Source organism: Myotis brandtii, unplaced genomic scaffold (genome assembly GCF_000412655.1).
Source record: "Myotis brandtii unplaced genomic scaffold, ASM41265v1 scaffold922, whole genome shotgun sequence".
Lineage (NCBI taxonomy): Eukaryota > Metazoa > Chordata > Mammalia > Chiroptera > Vespertilionidae > Myotis > Myotis brandtii.
This window is the reverse complement of record NW_005371799.1, coordinates 101,795-127,023: the sequence shown is the minus strand read 5'-3', so window position 1 is coordinate 127,023 and position 25,229 is coordinate 101,795. Positions and strand designations below refer to the sequence as shown.

Here is a 25,229-nt window from a genome sequence, read left to right as displayed (position 1 = left end):
TCAGCCCCTCACCCAGGCTGGCCAGGCACCCCAGCAGGGACCCGCACCCTGAAGGGGCTGTGGCCAGCCTGCAAACAGCCATTAGCCACTCACCCAGATTGGCCAGGCACCTCAGCAGGACCCCTCTCCCTGAAGGGGGTGTGGCTAACCTGAAAATGGCCCTCAGCCCCTCACTCAGGCTGGCTAGGTACTCCAGCAGGGATCCCCACCCTGAAGGGGTTGTGGCTAGTCTGAAAATGGCCCTCAGCCCCTCACCCAGGGTGGCCAGGCACCCCAGCGGGACCCCCACCCTGATCTGGGACACCCTTCAGGGAAAACCAGCCAGACCCCACCCATGCACCAGGCATATAATAAAAGTGTAATATGCAAATTGACCCTAACAGCAGAGCGACTGGGAATGACTGGTCACTATGACACACACTGACCACCAAGGGGCAGACGCTCAATGCAGGAGCTGCCCCCTGGTGGTCAGTGCCCTCCCACATCGGGGAGCTCTGCTCAGCCACAAGCCAGGCTGATGGCTGCCAGTACAGTAGTGGTGGCGGGAGCCTCTCCTGCCTCCTCAGCAGTGCTAAGGATGTCCGACTGCAGCTTAGGCCTGCTCCCCGCTGGCAAGTGGACATCCCCCGAAGGCTCCTGGGCTGCCAGAGGGATGTCTGACTGCCAGCTTAGGCCCAATCCCCCGGGGAGCAGGCCTAAGCCAGCAGGTGGACATCCCCCGAGGGGTCCCAGACTGCAAGAGGGCACAGGCCGGGCTGAGGGACCCCCCCGAGTGCACAAATTTTTGTGCACCGGGCCTCTAGTAGTCAATAATATCGTGATAACTATTATGGGGCCAGGTGGGTACTTAAAATATTAGGGAGACCATTCTATAAAGTACATGATTGTTTAACCACTATGCTGTACATCTGAGCTTATACAGAATAATAGTGAAATTGAACTGTAATTGAAAAAAGACTGAAGAAGCACAGAAAAATAAAAAAATTGCTATTGTTAGTGTGGTGAAAGAGATAGCTAGAAATGAGCAAAGGGATTTATGAGTAGCTGTAAGGTCACCTGTTGTTTATTTCCTCAAGGAAGACAGCTGTGCCTCTGGCTTCATAAAATTTACAGGCTTAGATTTCTCATTATGAAGTTTTGATTTGTTAAGCATTGTGTAAAGAAAAAACAGGATTTGAATCTTGGCTAAAGAAAGTTTCTGAAGAAGAAATTAATGATATAATTGACTAGGTATGTTATAAATTACAAAAAATATGAAAATGTGCTCATGTATTGATAGATAGATAGATGATAGATAGATTTAAAGGCATAAGGGTCACAATGATCACATCAGAAATAAATTGATGACTAGGAAAACAATTGAGAGGAATGATCAGTAGTATCAAATATTGGAACTTTTTAAATGAGAATTTTTATTACATGGTGGCAATCAGGGAAGAGGTGGAGACTTTCCTCCAACTAAGGAGTTGGGATACTATCTCTAATAGTATTAGTCAAAAGGTCATTGTGAAAACCATTAAAAGACAGTCTATTTTTCTCATATTTTATTCTAGCAATGTTTTGTGATAAAAGGTCAGTGCCGTGGGTTTAGAATAAACACACACACATGATTTGGCTTGACCTAGTTAATAGATGTTGGCCTGTATCTGTGATACAACTCAGTATGTGAGGTCGCCTTTTTAAGTGTGGTTTTGCTAGAACATGATCCAAACTCCTCTAAAGGGCAATATGAGAGCATGTAAGCCGCGGTCCGGTGCGGGGAATATAATTATGCCTTCACAGAGGAGGCTTGTGTGGACATTTTCAAATCAACTTGTTGCTATTAATAGGGTTGTGGTTCTTGATGTTTTTCCCTTGATGTCATTCACTCCAAAGTGTGACTAGATGATAGACCAATTCAAGGGAAAAGAGAATTGAAGTAGCATCAAGTCCCAGAATCCTGTCCAGAGTTCCTGAGACTTAGTTTGACACCCTGTGGCTTGTGAGATAAAGTGGCTGCTTTGGAAATAAGCTACTAGATTGTTTTTAAGATGGAATTAGACAAGTAATATCCTTAGACAGCAAAATAAAAGAGAAAAAGATGGATAATACTTAGCATGGTAATAGATCAGCTGCTACTTCTAGAGCATTCTAGGAATTATTTGCTTAAATTCTTTACAAAGGGGTTTCCTTCTCTAATCCACAGTGTTCATCGATAGATTCCTCTTACTGTATACATCAATGGTTCTCAAAGTTTGGCCCCTGAATTCCTGCATGTCCTCCCAGCCCTTTCAGTCATTCCCATAGACACCTTCAATAGGTTCTCAAGTTTAAAAGAATTCCCATAGTAACCCCAATGCTGTCTGCCTTGTTTGCTTGTCTGCCATTTGCACCGCTGGCGCAGAAGTGGTGGGGAAATGCTGCACCTCAGCACTGGTCAAGTCCGTGGCACCAAACACTCCTAGCAACCCTGGGACTCCTCACCACCCACACTCACAGTTAATATTTTTTTACATGCAAATTTACCTAAGAATGTACTTGGTGAGACAGTAAAAAAAATATTTTGTCAAATCTCGCCCTTTAAGTGTGGGTCTTTTTAATATTTTGTGTGATGTTGGGGGGTCCCCAGGCACTTCTGCCGTGTACCAAGGGCATGGCCATCTAAGTAACTGCTTGACTGCGGCAGAATGAGCACCTTTTCCATGAATCACCATTTTTACACGAAAGAACAACTAACAGGCAAACTGTGGTTTCTCAGATTTGGGTATTTGGCGGAGTTTTCTTGAAAATGAACAAAGTGAGCCTGTCACTTTAAGGGATCCAAAATCCAACTGAATCTGTTGTCAGTGAAAAAAATCTGAGCGTTGAGACAAAAATTACCATTTTGGAAAACTTATCTGTTCCTGGGGACTTGTCAGTTTTTCACTTCTAAAAGACTTTTTTGATGAGAGAGCTGGCTATAATAATAAATTTAATACAATATAGTGAAATATGATAGAATTTGGAAATTTTATATAACCCAAGAAACCAATATTTACCAAATGACGAATGCCTGATATTTTTAAAAATATGCGTAGGCAAAAGTGCCACTTAAAGTACTAGGTATACAACAGGTTTTAATAAAACAGAATCTGGAAAGCATATTAACGTGGCTTTAGATTACACATTGCAAAAATTTAAAAAATCTGCAATTATCCCAAAAGGCTATTGCAATTCGCCTCACTTTTCCAACAAAAAAAAAAAAAAAAAGAAAAAATCTGTGTGAGGCCAGATTTTCTTCACATACTTCAACTAAAACAACAGATTGAGACAGATTGATTGCAGAAGCAGATCTGAGAGACCAGATGTCTTTCATTAAGCCAGACATTTGCAAATTTGAGCCAGAGAATTACAAAATTTAAAGCAATGCCATTCTTGTCACTTTTTTTTTTTGCTTTGGAAAATATATTTTATTAGAAATATTTATGGAAACATTTAATGGTTTATTATCTATATTTTAAGTAATTAATAACTATTTAATTCAATTTGTCATGTGGTAAATATTGGCAGATATAACCACAGAAACAAAAGCTCACTGGAGTTCTCAATAATTTTTTAGAAAGTTATGAAAATCTGAGTCAAAATACTTCCGAAACACTAATGTAGACCACGCCCTAAGAACATAGTAATATACTCAAGGGCTTTTAATATTCCCCATGATTTGATAAAGTAACAGTTGGGACGTTAAAGAATTGCTTTTGTAATAATGGGACCGGAAGATTTTTCCTTCTCTTTTAAACTTAAGTCATGTCATTCACATTAGAAAGAAAGACGTCTCCAGTGCATGCTGATGGCATTCTCTCCATTCTTTCTTCCAAGTCAGTGCGTCTCATTTCATGTGTCCCCATTTGCAGGAGTAAAATTAGCATGACATCCAGTCACCATTTGGCTCATGACTCAATGTCACTATAAAAATCATTTTAGCAGCTTCACAGGCCCAACTTCTTCTAGGGTACATCTATGTGGAACTCTTCAATTTGTGTAATACAGGACATGTAAGTACATACCTTTCCTAGCCTCTTGCACTCTATCTAAATCTGTAAATTCTACTAGAGTAAAATCTTCTGGTTTATTTTCTCAAGTACTGTGTGTATATGATATTTCAAAAGGTAAAAGTTACAAACAAGGAAAAGACCAGCACGGATCATGAATCTCAGTTTAGAAAGCCTTTATGCAGGGAAGAATCTTTAGACTACCAACGTACCTCCTTTTGTTAAAGAGTGAGGTAAGGGAACTTTTTTAAGGGGGAGAAGAAAGAGCAAGCTTATTTCTTAGGCGTGGATTTTGATTGAACTTTCAGATATAAATATTACAGATTTATTCTTTAAATTTTAATCTACCTTTAAATAATACAGTACTTAAATAATAAAGTGTCTTTTCTCCTCTCTAATCAGATGTTAAATATTAGTACAATTGGCTCTTTTGTAAAACTGGATACAAAAAAATAGCAGCATGTTATCTTGTTTATATCTAATACTACCGTTTTGTCATGTCTAGAAAATTCTAATTATAGCAACATAAACAGGGAAACACTAGTGAAGATTCAAAGCCCACTTTTGGTAAATTGTCCAGGCTTTATTCCGACTTGCTTATTTTTATAAAGCCAGACTTTTTGCTAATTACTTCTCTTTAAGCCTCTGCCAGCTGCTGACATTTATTAGAATTTTGGTGACTTTTATAATTTTTTTGGTGAATATCTGTCAGAAAACATCACTTGGCAATTGTTTCCCCAGAATTTCTAAGCAAAACTCCAGGTCACTATACAGTGGCGTATTTGGTGTAACTGAAGAGCTATGTCTACATATTTACTAACTGAAAGAAAAAATAACATAGCTGCCATGCACGTAAAAATAACTGTTTTTGAGCACATAATCAGAATTCATTAAAAGAATTATAACATGGAGAGAGAAAAAATATATTGAGTTCACAGCATCTACATATTTTGTATAAAAATATAATTGTATTCCTTCATTCTCATATTTCTACATGTGCTATTTGTCAGTTATTTTTTTACTGAAAAAATAAGTCTGTTGCCTGGAGAAAGAAAATGTAATAAAAATTAAATACTCCTACAATAATAACTATAATAGTTATAATCGCTACTATAATTGAATACCCAGGACTTAGTTTCTATGTTCCTTTAAAGCAGGGGTCCTCAAAATTTTTAAACAGGGGGCCAGTTCACTGTCCCTCAGACCGTTGGAGGGCCGGACTATAGTTTTAAAAAAAACTATGAACAAATTCCTATGCACACTGCACATATCTTATTTGAAGTAAAAAAAACAAAACGGGAACAAATACAATATTTGTATTTGCATGTGGCCCGCGGGCCGTAGTTTGAGGACCCCTGCCTTAAAGGTTTAAAATTGGGTGCACATCAGTCTAGCAAATATATTACATAAATGCTTACGGGGAGGGGATGTCTATAGGAATGAGCTCTTCTCACAATCGCCATTATTATCTTTCATTCTATTCAACTGAGTGGTTGAAGTTAAACAGCAAAAGTGGGTTCTTTTCAGATAGCAATAATCCTGGCATGAGCTTTTCCTATTTTTCACAAGGTAAATATGAGAGTCATCAAATAAAAACCAACACAACCTGGGGAAGTGATTAAATATGGATATCAAGTGAGAGAAATGAGTAAAAGATGCTCCAACATAATGTATCCTGAGGCCAGTTTTCTCTATTTGTGTGTTTTGTTGTTGTCTTGTTTTGCTTTATTGAATTTGAAATGCTTGTGCAAAACCAAGTGGGAATACCTATTCAGCAATTTCCCTGGTGTGTGAGAGCTTGTGAGAACAGTCTCGTAGAAGATGCACATTTCTGCGTTAGCCATAGTGAAGAATTCGATGCCTTGGGATTAGATGACTTATTCAAGTCAGGAAATGAAGAAGGTCAGGATTGGTCCTTAATTCCTACAAAATGTGCCCTTATTTCAACAGGTGACCCTAGAGAAATGTGAAGAATACAAATAGAATGGAGCCAGAATAGTAAGATATCGTGGAAGCTAAGAAAGTGACAGCTGGTATTTTTATCAGCACCTCCCACCATGTGCCAAACATTGTGTTAGCCTCTTTAGATACATAATCCAAATAAATTCTCATAGCCACCTTGACTAAGTATAGTTATCACTATTTATAGATGAATACAGAGGGATTAGACATAGCATAACAAGTTAATGGAAAGTCAAGGTTCAAATACAGATAGGTCTGACTCCTAGAATAGTAAATGGGCCTCATTACTTGCTGTATATTCGAGGGGAGAGTTCCAAACAGAACGTAGCTGGCAGCCTCATGCATTGCAGAGAACTCAAACAGGACCAACCCTCACAAGAATCGTTAACATTAAGCTGTTACTTAAATTAATAAAGATCACTGCAGTGATCTATAAGAAAGTAGTCTACATAAAATATACTACATAAAGGCCAATGAAATACAAAAAGTATAAAGGTTCATTCAAAGAAACGGAAAATAAAAATAGTTGAATCCTTCAGAGAATTTTAATGAAGGAAAAAGATTAGTCAGTGCAAAGATGAGTGAAGGTTGAGGAAAGGGTATTTGTTTGAATGGTTCGTCTAAGTTTTTTAGTTAAAGAAGACATGAACGTGCATATAAACTTAGGGAGCAATGCAGAGAAGGGAGACTCAACTTCTGAGGGGAAAAAAATGGACAAAGCAAGGTACCATGGAGGTGATAGGAAATAGAATTGGCAGCATGCTTCCGAAAGAAAGAGGTAGTTCGTCTAGGAAAGAGAGACTAGTGATCACAGAGAAATGTGTTGGAGAGAGGAAGAGATTTAAGAGAATTTGCAACAGATGTCCTGTATCTTCTCAGAAAAGGAAGATCTAAGTCATCTCTTAAGGCAGGTAGTGTCTGGTTGTGTGGACAGAAAGGGTTTGGAATCCTTCCCACGAAGACAAGCATAAGGAAGAGTCAACTAGAGGTGAACAAAAGAATTTCCCAACAACTCAGAGTGTTTACTAATAATAGTGTCACAAATTTCTAGTTGAGCCAATTGGCACAATTTTGTGACTTTTTCTGGTAACACCAGCTACCCAGTAATAAGATCAGAGGAAAGGCACCTTGCTGTTTTCCCAGGTGAGACTTAGGAAGGTTGAGGTCACAGAGGGACTTCTTTTTTTAAATCCTCACCCAAGGATATATTTTTATTGATTTTTAGAGAGGGGGGAAGGGAGGAGAAAGAAAAGCAACAATTTGAGAGAAAAATATCAATAGGTTGCCTCCCATACACGCCACAACCAGGGAACAAACCCGCAACCTAGTATGTGCCCTGAGCAGGAATTGAACCTGCAAACTTGGTGTATGGCCTGATGCTCCAACTAACTGAGCCACCCAGCCAGGGCCAGAGGGACTTCTTGGTGCTAATTAGAAGCTACATGAGATGTTGGGCAATTGATCCAGCCTGGAGCTAGAGGAAACTAAAATAAAAAGAGTTAAAATAATGAAAGATATGACCTAATTCACTAAGAGTAAGAGGAAAAGAAAACGAATAGGTGGTTATGGCCACAGAAGGGCAATTCCAAATTCAAGATTTTAAAAACGAGGTATTGAATGATCATTGCTTTTACAACTTCATGAGGTGCCATAATGAGCATGCCATCCAGCTGTCTCCCTTTCCTTAGGAGGAAATGGAAGGCCATGGGGTTGAGTGATTTTCCGAAAGTCACTCCATGACCCAGTGGAAGAACCAGGACTAATTTTAAATAGAATTATAACAACTATTAAATCATATTCCCACAAAAAAGAATGGTGGATATAGTCGAGGGAATGGAAACCAGTGTTATCTATAACACAGTCTCAGTAAAGCATGTAGTAAACAATAGTTCTTATTTCAAAATTGTATTATACTATTCCTCCTGCTCTCCTGTTCCAGCTTCCCCTTAAAGAAGAGAGAATATAAAGTTTTCTGCAGGTTGAATTAGCAGCTCCCTCCATGTGCATTGGGAGAAGAACTCAGCCTGCAGGAATGGGCTGCCAACCTCAGTTGCACTTGAATGGCATCAAGTCATTTCAGAGTGACAGGGTGTATGTCCATGACGTATGGGGTTCACTATGTTTGCGTCCTCCCCACTTGTTATGTTTTGAAAATATTCCTTTCTCTTGATTAGTGCTATGAGTATTTAATCTTAAACTATAGTAAATTAACTGGTACGTATGGGAGTGAAGAAAAGTGTGCTATTTTAAAGTTCTGTTTAAACAAGTTAACCCAACAGAAATTCATTATTTTACCTTAGTATCTATGCCTCTTTTGACCCCCAGGGAAGGATATAAATTTAAACATAGAAAAAGAAAGGAAAGATTTGCAGTTGTTATTTTTGTTAACACACATATCTCATTTTACCTTGAAAATATTTTTCTTCATTATGTCTTTCATTTTCTTTATTGTTGAAAGTATTACTGATGGCCCTTTTGTTTTTTGTTTTTCTATTGACCACCTTCTCCCCACATACTCCTCTCCCAGACTTCACCAATTTATTGTCTGTGTTCATGGGCTATGCATATATCCATGTAAGTTCCCTGGTTAATTGCTGCCCCCAGCCCTCCACCCTTCCCTTCCCTCTGAGATTTGCCAGTCTGTTCCATGCTTCTATGTCTCTGGATCTATTTTGTTCATCAGTTTATTTTGTTCATTACATTCCACACATGAGTGAGATCATGTGATACTTATCTTTCTCTGACTGGCTTATTTTGCTTAGCACAATATTCTCCAGGTCCATCCATGTTATCTCAAAGGGTAAGAGATCCTTCTTTTATATAGCTGCATAGTATTCCATTCTGTAAATGTACCAAAGCTTTTCCCCCCCACTCATTTACTGATGAGCACTTGTGCTGCTGTGAACATAGGGGTGCATATGTTCTTTCTAATCGGTGTTTTGGGTTTCTTACGATATAGTCCTAGAAGTGGGATTGCTGGGCCAAATGGCAGTTCCATTTTTAATTTTTTGAGGAAACTCCATCCTTTTTTCCACAGTAGCTGCACCAGTCTGCACTCCCACCAGCAGACTGCTACAAGAGATGTCTGAGAGGTTGCTGCCTATGGTTTCTTCTAAGATTTTTATGGTTTCACTTTTAGATCTTTTATCCATGTTGAGTTTATTCTTGTGTATGGTGTAAGTTGGTGGTCTAGTTTCATTTTTTTTTTTTGCATGTATCTGTTCAGTTTTCCCAACACCATTTATTAAAGAGACTGTCATGACTCCATTGTATGCTCTTTTCTCCTTTGTCAAATATTAATTGAGCATAATGGCGTGGGTCCATTTCTGGGGTCTCTGTTCTGTTCTTGTGTCAGTACCAGGTAGTTTTGAGAACAGTGGCTTTGCAGTATTACTTGATATCTGGTATTGTGATCCCTCCAACTTTGTTCTTCTTTCTAAAGATTGCTGCAACTATCTCCATATACATTTTTGGAGAGTTTGTTCTAGGTATGTGAAATGTGCTGTTGATATTTCATTTTATTTTTATTAAAGGTAATTTATTTATTTATTATTTTAAAAAATATTTTTATTGCTTTCAGAGAGGAAGGGAGAGGAAGAGAGATAGATAGAAATATCAATGATGAGAGAGAATCACTGATTGGCTGCCTCCTGCATGCCCCCCACTGCGGAGCAAGCCCACAACCTGAGCATGTGCCCTAAACCGGAATTGAACCTGGAACCCTTCAGTCTGCAGGCCAATGCTCTATCCACTGAGCCAAATCGGCTAGGGCGCCATTGATATTTTAATAGGAATTGCATTGACTCTAGAGTGCTTTGGTTATTACAGACATTTTAATGATGTTGATTCTACCAATCCACGAACATGGTATATTCTTCCACTTGTTTATATCTTCTTCTATCTCTTCTCTCAACATCCTGTAGTTTTCTGAGAACAAATCTTTTTACCTCTTTGGTTAAGTTTATTTCTAAGTATCTTATTTTTTTGTTGCAATGGTAAATGGTATTATTATTTTTGTTTAGTTTCTCATTCTGAGAGTTCATTATTGGTATATAAAGATGCCACTGATTTCTGGGTGTTAATTCTGTCCTGCTATGTTGCTGAATTCATTTATTAAATCTAGTGGTTTTTTTATGGAGCCTTTAGGGTTTTCTATGTACAGTATCATGTGATCAGTGAATAATGATAGTTTTAATTCCTCCTTTCCGATTTGGATGCCTTTTATGTATTCTTCATTGTGGCTAGGACTTCCAGAACTATGTGGAGGAAGGGTGGTGAAATCGGGCATCCCTGTCTTGTTCTTGTTCTTAGGGGAAATGTTTTTAGTTTTTGCCCATTGTACGATGTTGGCTGTAGGTTTGTCATATATGGCTTTAATTTTGTTGAGGTATGATTGCTTTATTCCCACTTTGCTGAGAGTTTTTATCAAAAATAGGTGTTGGATTTTGTCTAATGCTTTTTCTGCATCAATTGATATGATTACATGATTTTTGTCTTCTAATCTATTTATGTGATGTATCACATTTATTTGTTTGCAAATATTGTATCAGCCTTGCATCCCTGGGCTAAATCCCACTTGGTCATGGTGTATGATTTTTTAATGTATTGCTGGATCCAATTTGCTAATATTTTGTTGAGGATTTTAGCATCTATGTTCATCAGGGATATTGGCCTACAATTCTCTTTCTTAGTAATGTCTTTATCTGGTTTGGATTAGGATAATGCTGGCCTCATAAAAAGAATTTGGAAGTATTCCTTCTTCTTGAATTTTTTTTTGTAATAGTTTGAGGAGGTTAGGTGTTAGTTCTTCTTTGAATGTTTTGTAAAACTCCCCTGTGAAGCCATTTAGACCAGGGCTTTTGTTTGCTGGGAGATTTTTAATTACTGCTTCAATTTTATCAGTAGTTATTGGCCTATTCAGTTTCTGTTTCTTCCTGGTTGAATTTTGGAAGATTGTATTTTTCTAGGAATATGTCCATTTCATCCAGGTTGTCCAGTTTATTGGAGTATAGTCATTCATAATATTTTTTTTATAATCCTTTGCATTTCTGTGAGGTCAGTTGTTACTTCACCTGTGTTATTTCTGGTTTTGTTTATTTGGGTCCTCTGTCTTTGTTTGTTGATGAATCTGCCTAGAGGTTCATCAATCTTGTTTGATGAACCAGCTCTGGGTTTTGTTCTTTTTGTAATTCATTAAGTTGTAGGGTTAGGTAGCTTATTAAAAGTTTTTCTTGTTTTTTGGAGGTAAGCCTGTGGAGCTATGAACTTCCCTCTCAGAACTGCTTTCACTGTGTCCAGTAGATTTTGGGTTGTTGTGTGTTAATTTTTATTTGTTTCCAGGATGTTTTTAATTTCTTTCTTGATCTCTGTGGTAACCCATTCATTGTTTAATAACATGCTTTAGCCTCCATGTGTGAATGTTCCTGAGTGTTTCTAATTTCATGCCATTATGATCTGAGAAGATGCTTGATATGATTTCAATCTTCTTGAACTTGTAGAAACTTGTTTTATGTCCTAACATGTAGAATATCTTTGAAAATATCCCATGTGCACTTAAGAAGAATGTATATTCTGTAGCTTTAGGGTGAAATGTTCTGAAATGTTGATTAATTCCATCTGATCTAGTGTTTCATTTAGGATCACTGGTTCCTTGTTTATTTTTTGTCTAGAGGTATCCAGTGATTTCAGTGGAGTATTAAAGTCCCTTACTATTATTGTATTGCTGTCGATCTCTCCCTTCAAATCCTCCAGAAATTTTTAAATATATTTGGATACTCCTGTATTGGGTGCATATATGTTTACCAGGGTTATATTATCTTGTTTTGTCGATTTTTTTACTATTGTGAAGTATCCTTCATGATCTCTTATTATGGCTTTCACTTTAAAGTCTATTTTGTCAGATATGAGTATTGCCTTTCCAACTTTTTTTTCCATTTTCATTTGCCTGGAAATTTTTTTTCATCTCTTCACTTTCATTCTCTGTGAGTCCTTTTTCTGAGGTGGGTCTCTTGTAGACAGTACATATATGGGTCATGTTTTCTTATCCATTCAGCTACAGTAGGTCTTTTGATTGGTGCATTTAAGCCACTTACATTTAAGGTTATTATTGATAGGTACTTATTTGTTGCCATTCTTTTCATTATGTCTTTCATTAAGGATGTGTATCACCAAGTTTGTTCTGGAAAATTCGCTTTGACTCCTTTGTAAAGCTGAAATTTTATTTCAAAGATTCAGTCAAGGAAGATTGTTATTCCTCTCAAGCAATGGCTTCCCAAGGGGCCACATGGGAACTGTCCTCCCTCACTGGGGGCAGTATTTGATTCCTACATTGTTTAGAATTGCTGGTTCATGCTGATGATAAAAAGAAAACTGGATTTTTCTCAGTTTTATTATTGTTCTTAGACTTTCTGCAGACGAGGCACTAGCTTACTTACTACCTCTAGGATGGAACACTTCCATCTCTCCCCAGCCCCCTCGCCTTGGTATACAACTGACCTCAAGTTCTCTTCTCTGGAGTTGAAGGCTGACTAAAATGGCATTAGAGAAGAATTTTATGATCTAAACCAAGTGGCCACTGTCTATGGCTTGCAAACCAATTCTGGCCCTATGCTTATTTTTGTAAATACAGTTTGTTTATTATATTTGTTTGACATTTTATCTTTGACTGCTTTTGCACAACCACAGAGTTGAGTAGCTGGAACAGAGACCATTTGTCCCTGAAAGCCTAAAGTATTTACTATCAGGCCATTTACAAAAACATTCCCTGACCCTTGATCCAGAAGCAAAGCATTGCTTCCTTTGTGGCCATGTAAGCAAAACAGTTATTTCACATTCATATTATAGGGCCATAATTTACCAAGTGTCTTGCAACATTATATTACCTGCTAATTTATGTGTGTGTGATTTTGTTTTTGTTTTTTAGTTCCTGCTATGTGGATATTTGTTAGCAATGACTGATGTGGAAACTACATATGCAGATTTTATTGCTTCGGGAAGAACAGGTAGAAGAAATGCAATACATGATATCCTGGTTTCCTCTGCAAGTGGTAACAGCAATGAATTAGCCTTGAAATTAGCAGGACTTGATATTAACAAGGCAGGTGAGTTGTTTGATACGCGTCTCTCTATGAACATAGAATGATGTCAGCATTTCACCAAGTCGGATTAAGGCATGACAATCCATCTTCAAAAGTAGTCTATAGAGTTATAAACAGTCTAACGCAGGATAAAAGTCAGGGACTGATCTCTTATTCCCACTCCATTTTCAATGACTTCTCTTTACAGGGTTTCCCACTCAAATGCTCTACAATAATAACAACTATATACTGGCAAACAAAATATCACTAGCTAAGAATTGTAATTCTTGAGTATTTCAGCTTCTTTTAGTTTATACTCAACAATATTGCTATCCCATGTTTACCTTGATATCCTGCTTCATAGGTCAATGCTCAACCACTGAGCCACACCTGCCAGGCAGTCCCATGTTTACCTTAACTTGTTAACAATCACCTATTTAGCCATTTATAGCATTGTGCTAAACCCAGAGAATTGTCCCCAGAAACTCTAGAAAAGTCACCTAGGAAGTCCCAAACACCATGGGGGTCAAATTCTTCATCTTGTATTTATGCAACAAGTTTCATCTTTAAATATTTTACTCCCTTGCACCTGCCCTAATCTGACTTCATTCCTTTGGTTACCAAGAACTTCTCCTTTTTATCCAGTTCTTGTTGCACGCTAATCTACACATCTTAGTTCCAGGACATCTGCACATCTTGGGCGCTTAGTTATTGCTTCATGAGGAAAGTAGTGTATGAGAATGATGTATAATGTTCTTGGGACCCCTTTAGAACGGAATTACTTTTTAATGTAAAAGAACCACTTTTAATTTCCCTGAAGTATGGTATATGGTGAGATGTTTTGTGTGTACTTATTAAGACTACAGGATAATTCACTTTTCAACATTTCCACCTAAAGAATGGATCACCCCGCTTACCTCTAACCATTTGAATTATGATAGCAAACATTGTTATAATTTACATGATTGCAACATCCCCAAATATTTTGTCCATGAAGTCATATTGGTTGCTTAGTAATGAACTACCACAAGCAAATATATGTATCTTTGAGTAAAGGATTGCCTACCGCTTGCCCTCAGGTGAAGTGACCTATATGGAGAGAAAGCATAGTTTAATTTCAGAGTTTGCAGCATCACTAGCTGGAATTGCTGCAGAGGGTGCAGTGAGGAGGGTGGTTTTATTGGAGTTCTGTGCGTGTTCTCCAAGGGCAGGCCGCGCCATCACTGCTGTGTGACAAGAGACTGACCAGCTGGCATAATGTCCTTTCATCTGCCACGGTTGCTTTTAATGTAAAGTAATGAAACCGCTGAGAAATCAGCTGGGGTTATCATCAAGTGCTCTAAATGATGTAAAATGCATAAAAAAGTCTTAAATTAAGAAAGTCAGGAATAAAAAGGGAAGCTTGCTCCCCACTTCTGATTTCGGCCTAAAGAACTTGTGATTTCTGGCCCCCATAAGCCTTCTAAAAATGAGCACCAGGACCTGGGTGTGAGATTTCCTAGTTACTTACCAAAGGCGCACAAGATCACTAACCACTGTGAAAATGCAGCTATTGTTTTATTTTTGAGCCAGGCTGTACCAAGGTCACAGATCCAGAATTAGCCAGCCCACTTAAGCTGTTTTCTTGATGGATAATTAATTACCAAGAAAACACACTTTTCCTATGAGGAGTTCAGACTTCGGGAATATTTCTTAAATTCCCAGTGTGATATGCCTAGGCCGAGAGCGGGTAAATATCAGCGGTGGCTTTTATTTTGCCTTCATCCTGTGTTCCGTTGTCTCTTGCAGAAGGTGAAAAGGATGCACAGCGGAGTTCGACAGAACAGAGTGGGGAAGCTGAGGGGGAAGCAGCCAAACCCCAAAGCTAACAACACCCCGCGTTGATCTTCCTCGGCCTGACGATGTCTCAGGTCTCCGGGCCTGGCTGGAATGCATTCGTGTCCACGAGGGACAAGGGGAGAAAGGAAATGGCTGTGCCGCCCGGCAGGAATCTGCTCGCTGTCCCGTTAGACATGGCGGCAGAGGCTCTGGCCGCAGACAGACCTTTCTCCACCTCTGTCCTTAGCAATGGCTGAAGTCACGTGGCTTGTGTCTGGATGTCACCTTGTACGGATCCGTGCACTTGACCACATGACGAAATGCTTGTAGTCGGTAGCAGCAACCTACGTGATGATTCTCCCCGTAGCATCTGGCCCCTCACAGTGTCAGAGGATTTAATTGTGTCTAATTGCAAAGGGTTGGTTGATCCCAGAGTTTAAGTATCTCTGGCCCAAGTATTCACCCAGTAAGAGAACTACCCAGAAAGCACTGTTTTTAGCATCTTGTGTCCGTGTGTTCCTGCTGTGTGACTTACACTGTTTTGTATTGTATAATATAGATGCTCGACACTGCCCCCTTCTTTGATTGCTCATGAAAAACAAAAACAATGTATGTTACTGTGAATTTTTATACCACTCATTTTTATAAGGGCTGCCATCTTTTCTTCTCCATAGTGTGGTGGTGTATACGGGATAGAGCACACTTCCTTTTTAAAATTAGTCTTCCCCCTTGATTCACGGCTGAGGAATCGACAAAGACTAACAGATTTATCAGGACGCCTTTGCTTTTATGAGGCCAGAATTTGGAAATATCCATTAATGTGAATATTACCTGAATTCAATTTGTTTGGTGTCTGCACAGACCAGAATTCAATCTGCAAATTTTGTTTTATTCCCAAGTGCAGAACTTTTCCCAACTAATACTTTTATTTATAATTATAAGGATTTTGGAGAATGAGGAAGGTGGGAAAGAGAAGCCAGGATAATACTAACAACTAGAAATGTTTTATTCTTATGGAATCAACTTTCTCACAATGCTGTATGCTACTGTTCAAATATTGAAGACAGCTTATCTCCAGGGAGATGAGAAAGATGGAGAAAATGATCTCTTTGCAATTATGTGGACACCAATCACAAAAGTAAAGCCCTCGTGTTGTGTTTTTCTTGTCTTTTCTCAGCCCTACCAGATCCAGATGTTATTATGCACTTTTTAATGTTTCTAAACTTTTACTAATAACTAGTGTGAATTGCATTCTGATATAATCATCATTATCATCATTAGAAGCTAACAAAATCCTCATTAATACTGTTGATGGCCTCAGCTATGTTTTGACATCATGGTTCTTATTTAGAAAGTTTCTGCGAGCAGTGTAACCCCTCTGGTCAGTATTAGGAAGTCATTTGTCAGTGGTAATAAATAAGGACCCAGTAATATGCCATTGGCTCATGAGTTACTGGACAACAGGGAGACCTTTTATGACAAAGAGCCCACTTAACTCTCCTCGAGGTCTCAGTACAGTCCCCTATGAAGAGGGCTAAACAGCATTTCAACAGGTAACTCTATGGATATACCAGGAACTCAGCCTTCCTTTGTATTTGCAAGCAGGATGAGAGGTTAAGCCTGTCCTTACCACGCCGCCCTCACCCCCTAACAGTACTTTTCAAAGGAGAGGGATAAAGGCATGGGTATTGTTTGGTCCTCAATCATAGATTCCTAGAAAAAATGTTAATAGTGTGACTCACTCAGAAAATAGAACAATGAGCTTCCAGAGGACTTTCTTCTATCTAAACCATTAGGGTCCAAAATGTCCTCTTAAAATTCAAACAAATCTACCTGTGAATGGACTTAAGTGGGAAAGAGGCTATTTTAGACAGTCATTGGTAGTCCATTTAAAACACCCAACCCATAAAACCTCCTTTTCAATATCCTCATTTACTATCCTCCTAGTTTTCTTGTGACTCTAGGTTAGGTTCTCTTCACCCCTCAAGTTGTGGGATTCCACACTGATTTTGTGTGATTTTGTAAAGTGTAGGACTAGTGCTGAGTATTTATGGAGGGTTGATATTCCTATGTGATACACTATGATTAATGCATGTGGTGTCCTGCCTGTCTTTGAATATATAATAGTGCTAAACCGTGAAGTCATATGGAGCTTTTGAATTATTTTGACCTCTTACTGCCACTTTGTCTGCCGTATTCAAACCCAGAGGCATTCCCAAGATGAAAGATAAAAATCCACTTTCCAATACATCTCCTTTACACATGTTACTCAGCAAAAGTTCACAATATCTTCCAGATTTTATTATAATATCTTTGATGTGCAAATCAATAATACACAAGGAACTGCATTTTTAAGGAGAGAAGGAAAGGGTAGAAAACAAAGGCACTGGTTGATAATACACAGTGAATGCCCATTAACTAACCAGCATGCTTCCCAGCACATATTCTCCCATTTAATCCTCAAACAATTCAATTGAAGAGGTAGTGTTATCACAGATTAGCAAAATAAGGGGGAACAAGATATAACTTTTCAAAGCTTAAGAGGCTATAAATGTTGAGATTAAGATCTGCACCTATCTTTGTCTGTCTAGAAGGAGCTTTCTCCTGCACAGTCATAAAACAAAGCCAGGCAGGAACGTTTAGAGATGGGCGAGTTGACCTCCACATGTTAGAAAAGAAAACCGAGTTCCAGGAAGGGGAATTGTTTTCCTCAAGGTGACCTATGTAATGACAGAGATGTGTCTACATCATGGAAAGTGTACTTTTTAAAGAAAGAAATTAAATTAGCATTTATTTTTGTGTGTGTTATACTTTCCAAAAGTTATTTTTCTGGCATGTAGTCTATAAATTTAGCATGGGTCACATATTTTTTATGTCCCATGCTACCCATTTGGCTTACCTAGAAATATGACAATTTCAGTTTTTTGATTCATTTGCAACAAGTGTGAACTTACTAAATTCAACTTTTATCGATTGTGAGCCTCCTATGCCAGCATGTAGTTATCATAATTCATTGACATATTTTACCAATAGATAACAGGTATCCTTCGATTTGGGGGCAATACCCCAAGGCTGCCCATGGCAGTGCCCTACCCTCGAGTCTTCCTCAGACCCAGTGGAAATGCATTGTTTTAGAGCAGGAATGACACTGCTATTTCTCTTCAGAGAAGCAATAAAAGGTCAAGAAATGTAACTGCCTGCGGATAGCAATGCTTTGTGACACCTGTAGTAATAGGGAGAAAATGTATAGTCATTGAGTGAAAACAGGAAAGGATCTATGATTTATGGTGTCTCCATAGGCCCTCAATTGTACTTTAATTACAAGTGGCAGCCTCTGAAGTCATTTGTGAGCTTGTATGACTTTTGTATTTAGCAATGTTGCATGCTCACATAATTGCTATTAAAAGTAATACATTTTTCTGAAACGTACAGCCTACGAAGAGTATTTATTGAATGCACGCACGCCAGGTGCTTGAGAAAGTGCCGAGGGTGATAAAGGAGAAACACAAAGCCTCAGCCATCCTGTGGTGGGCACACCCCCATTCCAGCCGCACCTTTTCCCGGCCTTTACTGCAATTATTTTTTTACTCCATTCCACCAAGGGAGCCTGCTTCCTGGATTTATCATCTACCAGAGCCAACTCTTACATCCTAAGCCCCAACATCACTCCTGTGATTCTTACTTGCTCATCTGCAGGCAGTAATTTAATAACAGAAGAAAGACGGGTGTTTACCACACTCCCTCCTCCACCAGCTCACATGTGGATTCATTCACTCACAACACTCTCTTCCCTTGAACGCGGTCCTATGCAACTTTGCTATCTTTCCTCCCACCCTCACTCCCAGCAACTTGAGAACCAGAGATCTAGAAGAAGTTCAAGTTTCCCAGATGCACCTGCCCTGTTCACTCCACCGAAAAGCTTTAAAATACAGTGCTCACAGACACCCAGGGCCTTACTATATTAGAAGTAAAGTCTTGGCATAGAGGAGCAAAGAGAATTTAACCTCTTTTATCTTGCTGTTGCTCTCTTTTCATCATTTTCCGCACATGCAGGCAGTAAAGACTGAGCAGAGACTAAAGTGGGATGGACTCTGGAGAAAGCCAGCATCACACAGCACTCAGCCCGAGTCCAGGGGAAGTCTTGAGCCAAACAGGGCAGGTATAACTGTAGATCTTTCAGTTCATCTTACTGAGGGCACAGGATAAAACACTACATAGGGCCGTGGGGCAAACTGCAACAGTGCAGCGAGCCTGCACCCCCTCCAGTGTCTCTTCTCTTGTATATATTTTTGCATCTGTCTGGTCCAGGACATGGGGATTTGGGATCCTGGCCAGCTCTCATTATTAAGTCAAAAAGAACAAAACTATCTGACTACAACTGGTTAACTGTGGACGCATCCCATATCCTGCCTAAGATTTAAAACCTCACCTGAGGTTTTAAAATCATATTTTCTTTCTGACCTTAGTAGTTCTGTTAATTATCCTTTACTCTTCACTGACTTTGCCCTTTTCCACATATACTCAAGTTCCCCTCTTTCCTTCACCACTTATATTTCTCAAAATAGTAATCTATGCGTTCTGTCTTCATGCTTCTCCTCCTTATTTCTTATCTTTCTGCATTTTGACTTCCAATTAAAATGTTCTCATTACGAACGACATCTGCGGTAACGCCCAGACTCTCAGTAATTGTCATTGACGCCCTGGCCACTGTGGAAATGAAAAAGAGATGATGGTACAGAGGACTCAAGCTTTACCTAAAATAAAATTTAATGATTTTATCATTTTAATTGATAGCTGCGTGACTGGATAGAGCTAAATAACAAAGTCTTCTTAAGGAAGGAATCTACATGTCCCAAGAAAAAGTCCATTTGCTCCTCCAAGTTCACATCTTCCATCAAATGTGGATGTGTCCTTTCCCTTTGCCCACATTCTCCCCATGTTAGGTGGCTACAGCCTCAGATCTTGCGGTGCTCATCTCTTCATGGGGCGGTTGCCATGTGTACAGGCTCTAACCGGGATGCCGGGCATCTAAAGATGGGCCTGTTCTCTCCTGGTGTTTTTGAGTTCTGTGTTCTATTGAATTCTGGGATACCTGCCAGCGATACATCACTAGTTCCTCTCAACAGCAGCCACGTACAAGCAAAAACACCCAACTTCCTGGCCCCAGTCTCACTCCAGTTTCTGAATGAGATCTAAACAAGCATAGCAATCCCAATGGCTCAATATATTAGAGCGTTTATATACGTTTTACTAGCCTACCCTGTGGCATATAATTCTGTTCACTATGGGACCTTTTTTTGAGATGCTTCATTTGCCTTCCTATTTTTCCCCTTACTCCCCCCCAGATAAGTTTGTTGTTGTTGTTCCTTTCTTTTGGGCAGTTTCCCACTCTTCTTGACTAGGTCCTCCTTTTCTACCTCCCCACTAGCTACTGTGGTTCCTTCCCTGGGGTTCCATTCTTATTTCTATTCTCCAATCCCACTCTTCAGATGACCTCTTCCACTCCAACACCAATGGTCACCCTATTTACATGATCAATCCACATCTTCATCTCCAACCCAAAGCTCACTTCTGACCATCTGACCTACTGGATAGATCAACATGGATTTCCCAAAATTATCTTAATATTAAACATTCTGACACTAAATCCAGTAAACGATGCCATTCTTCATATGTGTTTCTTCATATGCTACAGGGTTCATATAACGGCAGCACTGCTTTCCCAGCAACCTCAACTCAACATTCTGAGTTTTCTTAACTCTTCTTCCTCCACTTTTTCCCCCCAGTCCATCAATTCTGTCTTAGCTACTTCTTGAAACAGCCCACTTCTTTTTGTCTACACTTCAAACTTTTAAATCATCACTTAGCTAATATAATACAATAGCCTGCTTGCCAGGGCCTACCTCATTTGGCACACTTTCTATCTGTCTTGCAACCAGATGTATCTTTCTAATGCATAAGTGATGATTTCATTCCTCTATTTAAAAAAATCCTTAAGTTTAGCCAGACAAAATTTTTTAATATGTGTCACATTTTATATTTATGTAACTTTGTGCTCTGTGTTAGCTATTTTCCTGTTCATAACATCTTCATGCTTATTGGCAAATTCTCATTGATCCTTTGAGAATATGTTTTACCTTTTTCTTTGGAGCCTTTCTGAATTGCATTCCCACTCCCAAGCCCCGCCCTAAGAAATTAGCTGTTCTATACTCCTTGTTCCCCTAATATTTGCTAGATCACAACTATTTGTTTACATGTGTGTTTCTTCAACTTAGAATAAGCTCTTTGTATCTTCATTGTCTATTAATACTCAATAAATATTTGTAAATGAATGCCTGTCCAACTGAAGCTCACAATATAGCTACGAGACAGAAATCACACACAAATTAAGAGAAAATGCAATTCAGAGATAAAGTTGATAGGTGAAAATAGTGAAGACTGTATAATATTGCACTATGAAAGGCAACTTGATTTCTATCACTCTTTTATAGTTTATGCCAGAGTCATTATTTTTAAATTTGATTCTCAAATTGTATGCTGCATGTTTCACATACACACAGAGATTTGATATGACTTATATAGATGAGATGTCCAATAGGATAATGTATAAATAAATGAGCCAGTCAATGCAAGCCTGATAAAGGTATTTCTTAGCATTCCGTAGTGTGAATTCCCTTCAGTTTGCTGGACTTGAAAACAGCTAAAAGAAGGAGATTGTATCTTAGTCCCCTGGCCTAATTAGCACATTAGCCAGACAAGAAGATTGTGGAGACTTTTGTGGTTACTGAACAAGAGGATAGTGGAGTTACTAAGAATATGCTTTACAGAAATACACCCTAATTTACTTTAATAGCCTAAAGAAATGGGAGTTCTGATAGAACATGATGAACTTCAAAATGACAGGAATCCATGGGGAAAATAATATGAAGAGACTAAGAAATATATTTTTCTATACTCAAGAAAGGATACTAACATATATGTATAGAACCTGAAAATCTTTGTCCTGAATATTGCATCTATAGGAAAACACAAAAAATAGTGGCAATGGAAATAACACTGGAAATCTAACAGGACTAAAGAAGCATTGTGTGCATTTTGACTCTGAAACTAAGAAATAAGAATGTTCAAGTTCATGATGGAGGTTCTCCCAATAGAACACAAGTTTGCACTTGGGCTTCCGTGAGTCACTGTACACATTTCATTGAGTAGGACGATATGACTATTATAACTTTTTACTCAGATGATTCCCAGGCCTTTGTAACACAGAACTGGGAAAAGAGCTCTAGACACAGGTCAGAGTGATAAGAGAAAAAGATTTTTTATGAAGAATCAGTATCAGAGTTGTTCTTCATTAAGGACAAACGAAGTAATTGTTCAAGCAGATTAAAAAAAATTTTTTTTGCAAGTGAACTATATTCACATTGTAAAAGGGCAAAAAATTAGAGGGTGAGAAAAGCAATGAACCTAAGGTTTCTAAAAGAAAGTTTGGGAGGGTTGACAAGTAAGAGATTTCAATGAAAAAAATAGTCAAAGATAATTGAGGAGAGAAAAGAGTATTTTTATAGGGTATTAACTAGACCTTCTTTAACATTCTTAGAGATATATGCATACGTGAGACTTTTGAATGTGGTTCCATACAAAGACAGGGCCATGTGACACCTTCAGGTTTATTACCGTATATTAATTTAATAGTAATGGTAAGGCAAGTACATACATATACAGGATGTCCCCAAAAATGTATACAAACTTTTTTCTGATAGTTCAATTGGTGTATAGTTCTTTTCAGATTTAATCCATTAGAACTAATAATTATTCAAAGTATATATACAGTTTTGGGACACCTTATATATGATAAAGGTCTGACTCTGATGAGCAATAACAGATGAACATGAAACATGGCATGCAGATTCTGGGAGAGAAATACTGCTCAACAAGAACGATCATGGAGAAGGATACACTGGAATGATGTCTTGAGATGTTTATTTCATTGAAGAAACAGGTTAGACATTCTGCATTAAGAAAATGGCATAACTTGAGGTACACAGGTAGAAAAACATGGGGTCATATATTTTTTCAAATAATGCAAGTTGGCTAGAGCACCCTATATGAGTGCTAAGTCCAAGGAGAGATGCTGGAGCAGGTGGAGGTGTAGAAACCTGAGACCCTAAGGAGGACCTGGGAGCCTCGGGAGCTGGTGAAGGTCACTGAGGACTCAAGACTGTGCCCAATAACCTGGCCACAGTGGGCAGAGCAGCTCCAAGAGCTCACTCCCGGTGAAGACTATGGGCATCGGGCAAAGTCCTGGGCACAAAGACCCTAAGACACATGACGTCCCTGCCAAGGAGCCGAACATAGAAATGAAAGAATTCTGAAAGTGAGAGAGAAGTGTTTGAAGATGGGCTAAGGGCTTTGAGATGAAAGGCCACACAAGGACTTATTTCAAGGTTAAGACTCCAGGAGCTAAAACCCCCAATGTCTGAGGGAATGTGAGAAGCAGCAGAGATGCAGGCAGCTTGTGCACACAGGACCCTCCCTGTCAAAGCAGCTGCTGCTGTCCTTTACCCACGCTTGCTACTGGTGCGCAGATGCACTCCTCAGTTTTACAGGCGACACATGTCCCTGCTGACAACATATATATCTTTCATACAGCTCCACAGGAAGGGGGTCGAAGACTCCTTGATCTTTTCTCAGGGTGACAATAACTGTCAGGTTCTGAACACATTTGGATGCTTGAATATATTACCTCCATTCCTCACAATTCCTCTGAAACATGAGCACACGTATCCCCTTATAAGTGATACGGCTCAGAGTGTTCAAGTGCTTGTCCAAGTCCTTGCAGTGTGCAAGTTGCAAAGCCAGGACTGAAACCGACATCCACCTTCTCAGGTGACAATTCCCATGCTCTTTCAACACGCCAGAGCTGTCCAATCAAACCACAACGCAAGCCAAACATGACACGTTATGGTTTCTAGTAGCCACGTTGATATAAAAAGAAAGTAGTGAAATAACCCAATGTATATATAAAATATTGCCATTGAATATATAATCAATATGAACATTACACATTTGAGAGTATCGATTCTTCAAAATCCAGTGTTTATTTCATACACAAATCAGACTAGCTACCTTTCAAGTGCTCTGGTTAGCACATTGCACTGGGTTACCAAGTATTCAGCAGAGAAATGACTCACTTTTGGGGGATGGGGGTACAAAGTGTGCATGTGGGTGTACAGTCCTTTGTCAGTGATTCTCAACTCAGGCTGCCTGTCAGCATCACCTGGAAAACTTTTCAAACATACTCTTAAGAACTGAGCCCCATCTCTACAGATTTTCATTTTATTATACAACAAGGCCCAGGCATCAGTGTTTTTTAAACTTCATTGAAGTGTAATAAGTATTTAAAAGTGCACATAAATGTGCAGTTTTCTGGATTTTCATAAAATCAATAGACCTGGGTCATCAGTATCCAGATGTAGAATCAGAATATTCCAACCCCTTGAAGCCCCTGCCAGGTTCTCTTCCAGTCACCATCCCCTGCCAAGGTGAAGTGGTGGATCCCCATCTGTTCTTCCAGAGCAGGCCCTGGAGGTCAGCCCAGAACTGACACCTAATACGTTAATACCCATTGCAGCTTGCTCTTCTGCAGAGTTCTGTTCTCGAGTTTCTTAGGTCAACTTGTAGTCCCAGAAATAATAAACACATGCCAATCCATCTGTCTTCCAGTGGCTCTCTACTCAAGAAAACACAGGTCTTTCAAACCTCCATGTCCCCTGGTCCATGCAGGTCTGACCTCCATTCAGCCCTGGACCTCCAAGCTGGCTCCATCTCCTTCTTGGCTGCATAATCCTAGGAAGTAGGTCTTCTCCCTCCTTCCCTCAACTATCTACCAATTTTCTTACTTGAGTTTTACCTCCCTCAGTATCCGCAGATCAAATAAGTAACAAATTTGCACAGTCAGTAACACAGATTCCAACTTCCTGCTGAGCAGGCTTTTATATAAATCCCAGGCTTACAGCTTTTCCTTGGTACTTAATTCCCCAACCATTTGTTTCAGCCCTTCCCATTACCACTCTGATCCTCTGATCCTCTAAATTCAATTCGTTGGAAATAGCATTTTTTCTTCCTGTTGGTCATTTACCTTCCTCAGATGTGAGTGATTTAAAATATTCTAAGAAAATTCAAATAGATGTCTTCAACAGATGTCCCCTCATTGAATTACAAAGGGGGAAAATCATCAATTTAAACACTTCCTAACTCCGGCCAACCTGATCAACAGAAAAGTAGACCGAATCTTTGAGCCCCATGCTACAATGAGTCCTGAGGAATAAAGAACTCCTCTGTGTATTAAATACCAAGCAATATT

General features: G+C 39.1%; 1 protein-coding gene across 2 annotated transcripts in view; it reads left to right on the top strand.

Moving 5' to 3' along the window:
• The window catches only part of PKIA (protein kinase (cAMP-dependent, catalytic) inhibitor alpha), a 31,015-nt gene extending 9,817 nt beyond the window's left edge, over nucleotides 1-21,198 (top strand). Inside the window, exons 1-3 of one of the 2 annotated variants that reach the window (XM_014532906.1) lie at nucleotides 3,926-4,013; nucleotides 12,895-13,072; nucleotides 14,837-21,198. In XM_014532906.1, coding sequence (XP_014388392.1) covers nucleotides 12,922-13,072; nucleotides 14,837-14,916 — 231 coding nt within the window. In that variant the 5' untranslated portion in view covers nucleotides 3,926-4,013; nucleotides 12,895-12,921 and the 3' untranslated portion in view covers nucleotides 14,917-21,198. Of the gene's footprint in view, nucleotides 1-3,925; nucleotides 4,014-12,894; nucleotides 13,073-14,836 lie in introns of those variants that run through there. The other variant, XM_005885672.2, reaches the window with a different exon arrangement.
• The last annotated feature ends 4,031 nt before the right edge of the window (nucleotides 21,199-25,229 follow it).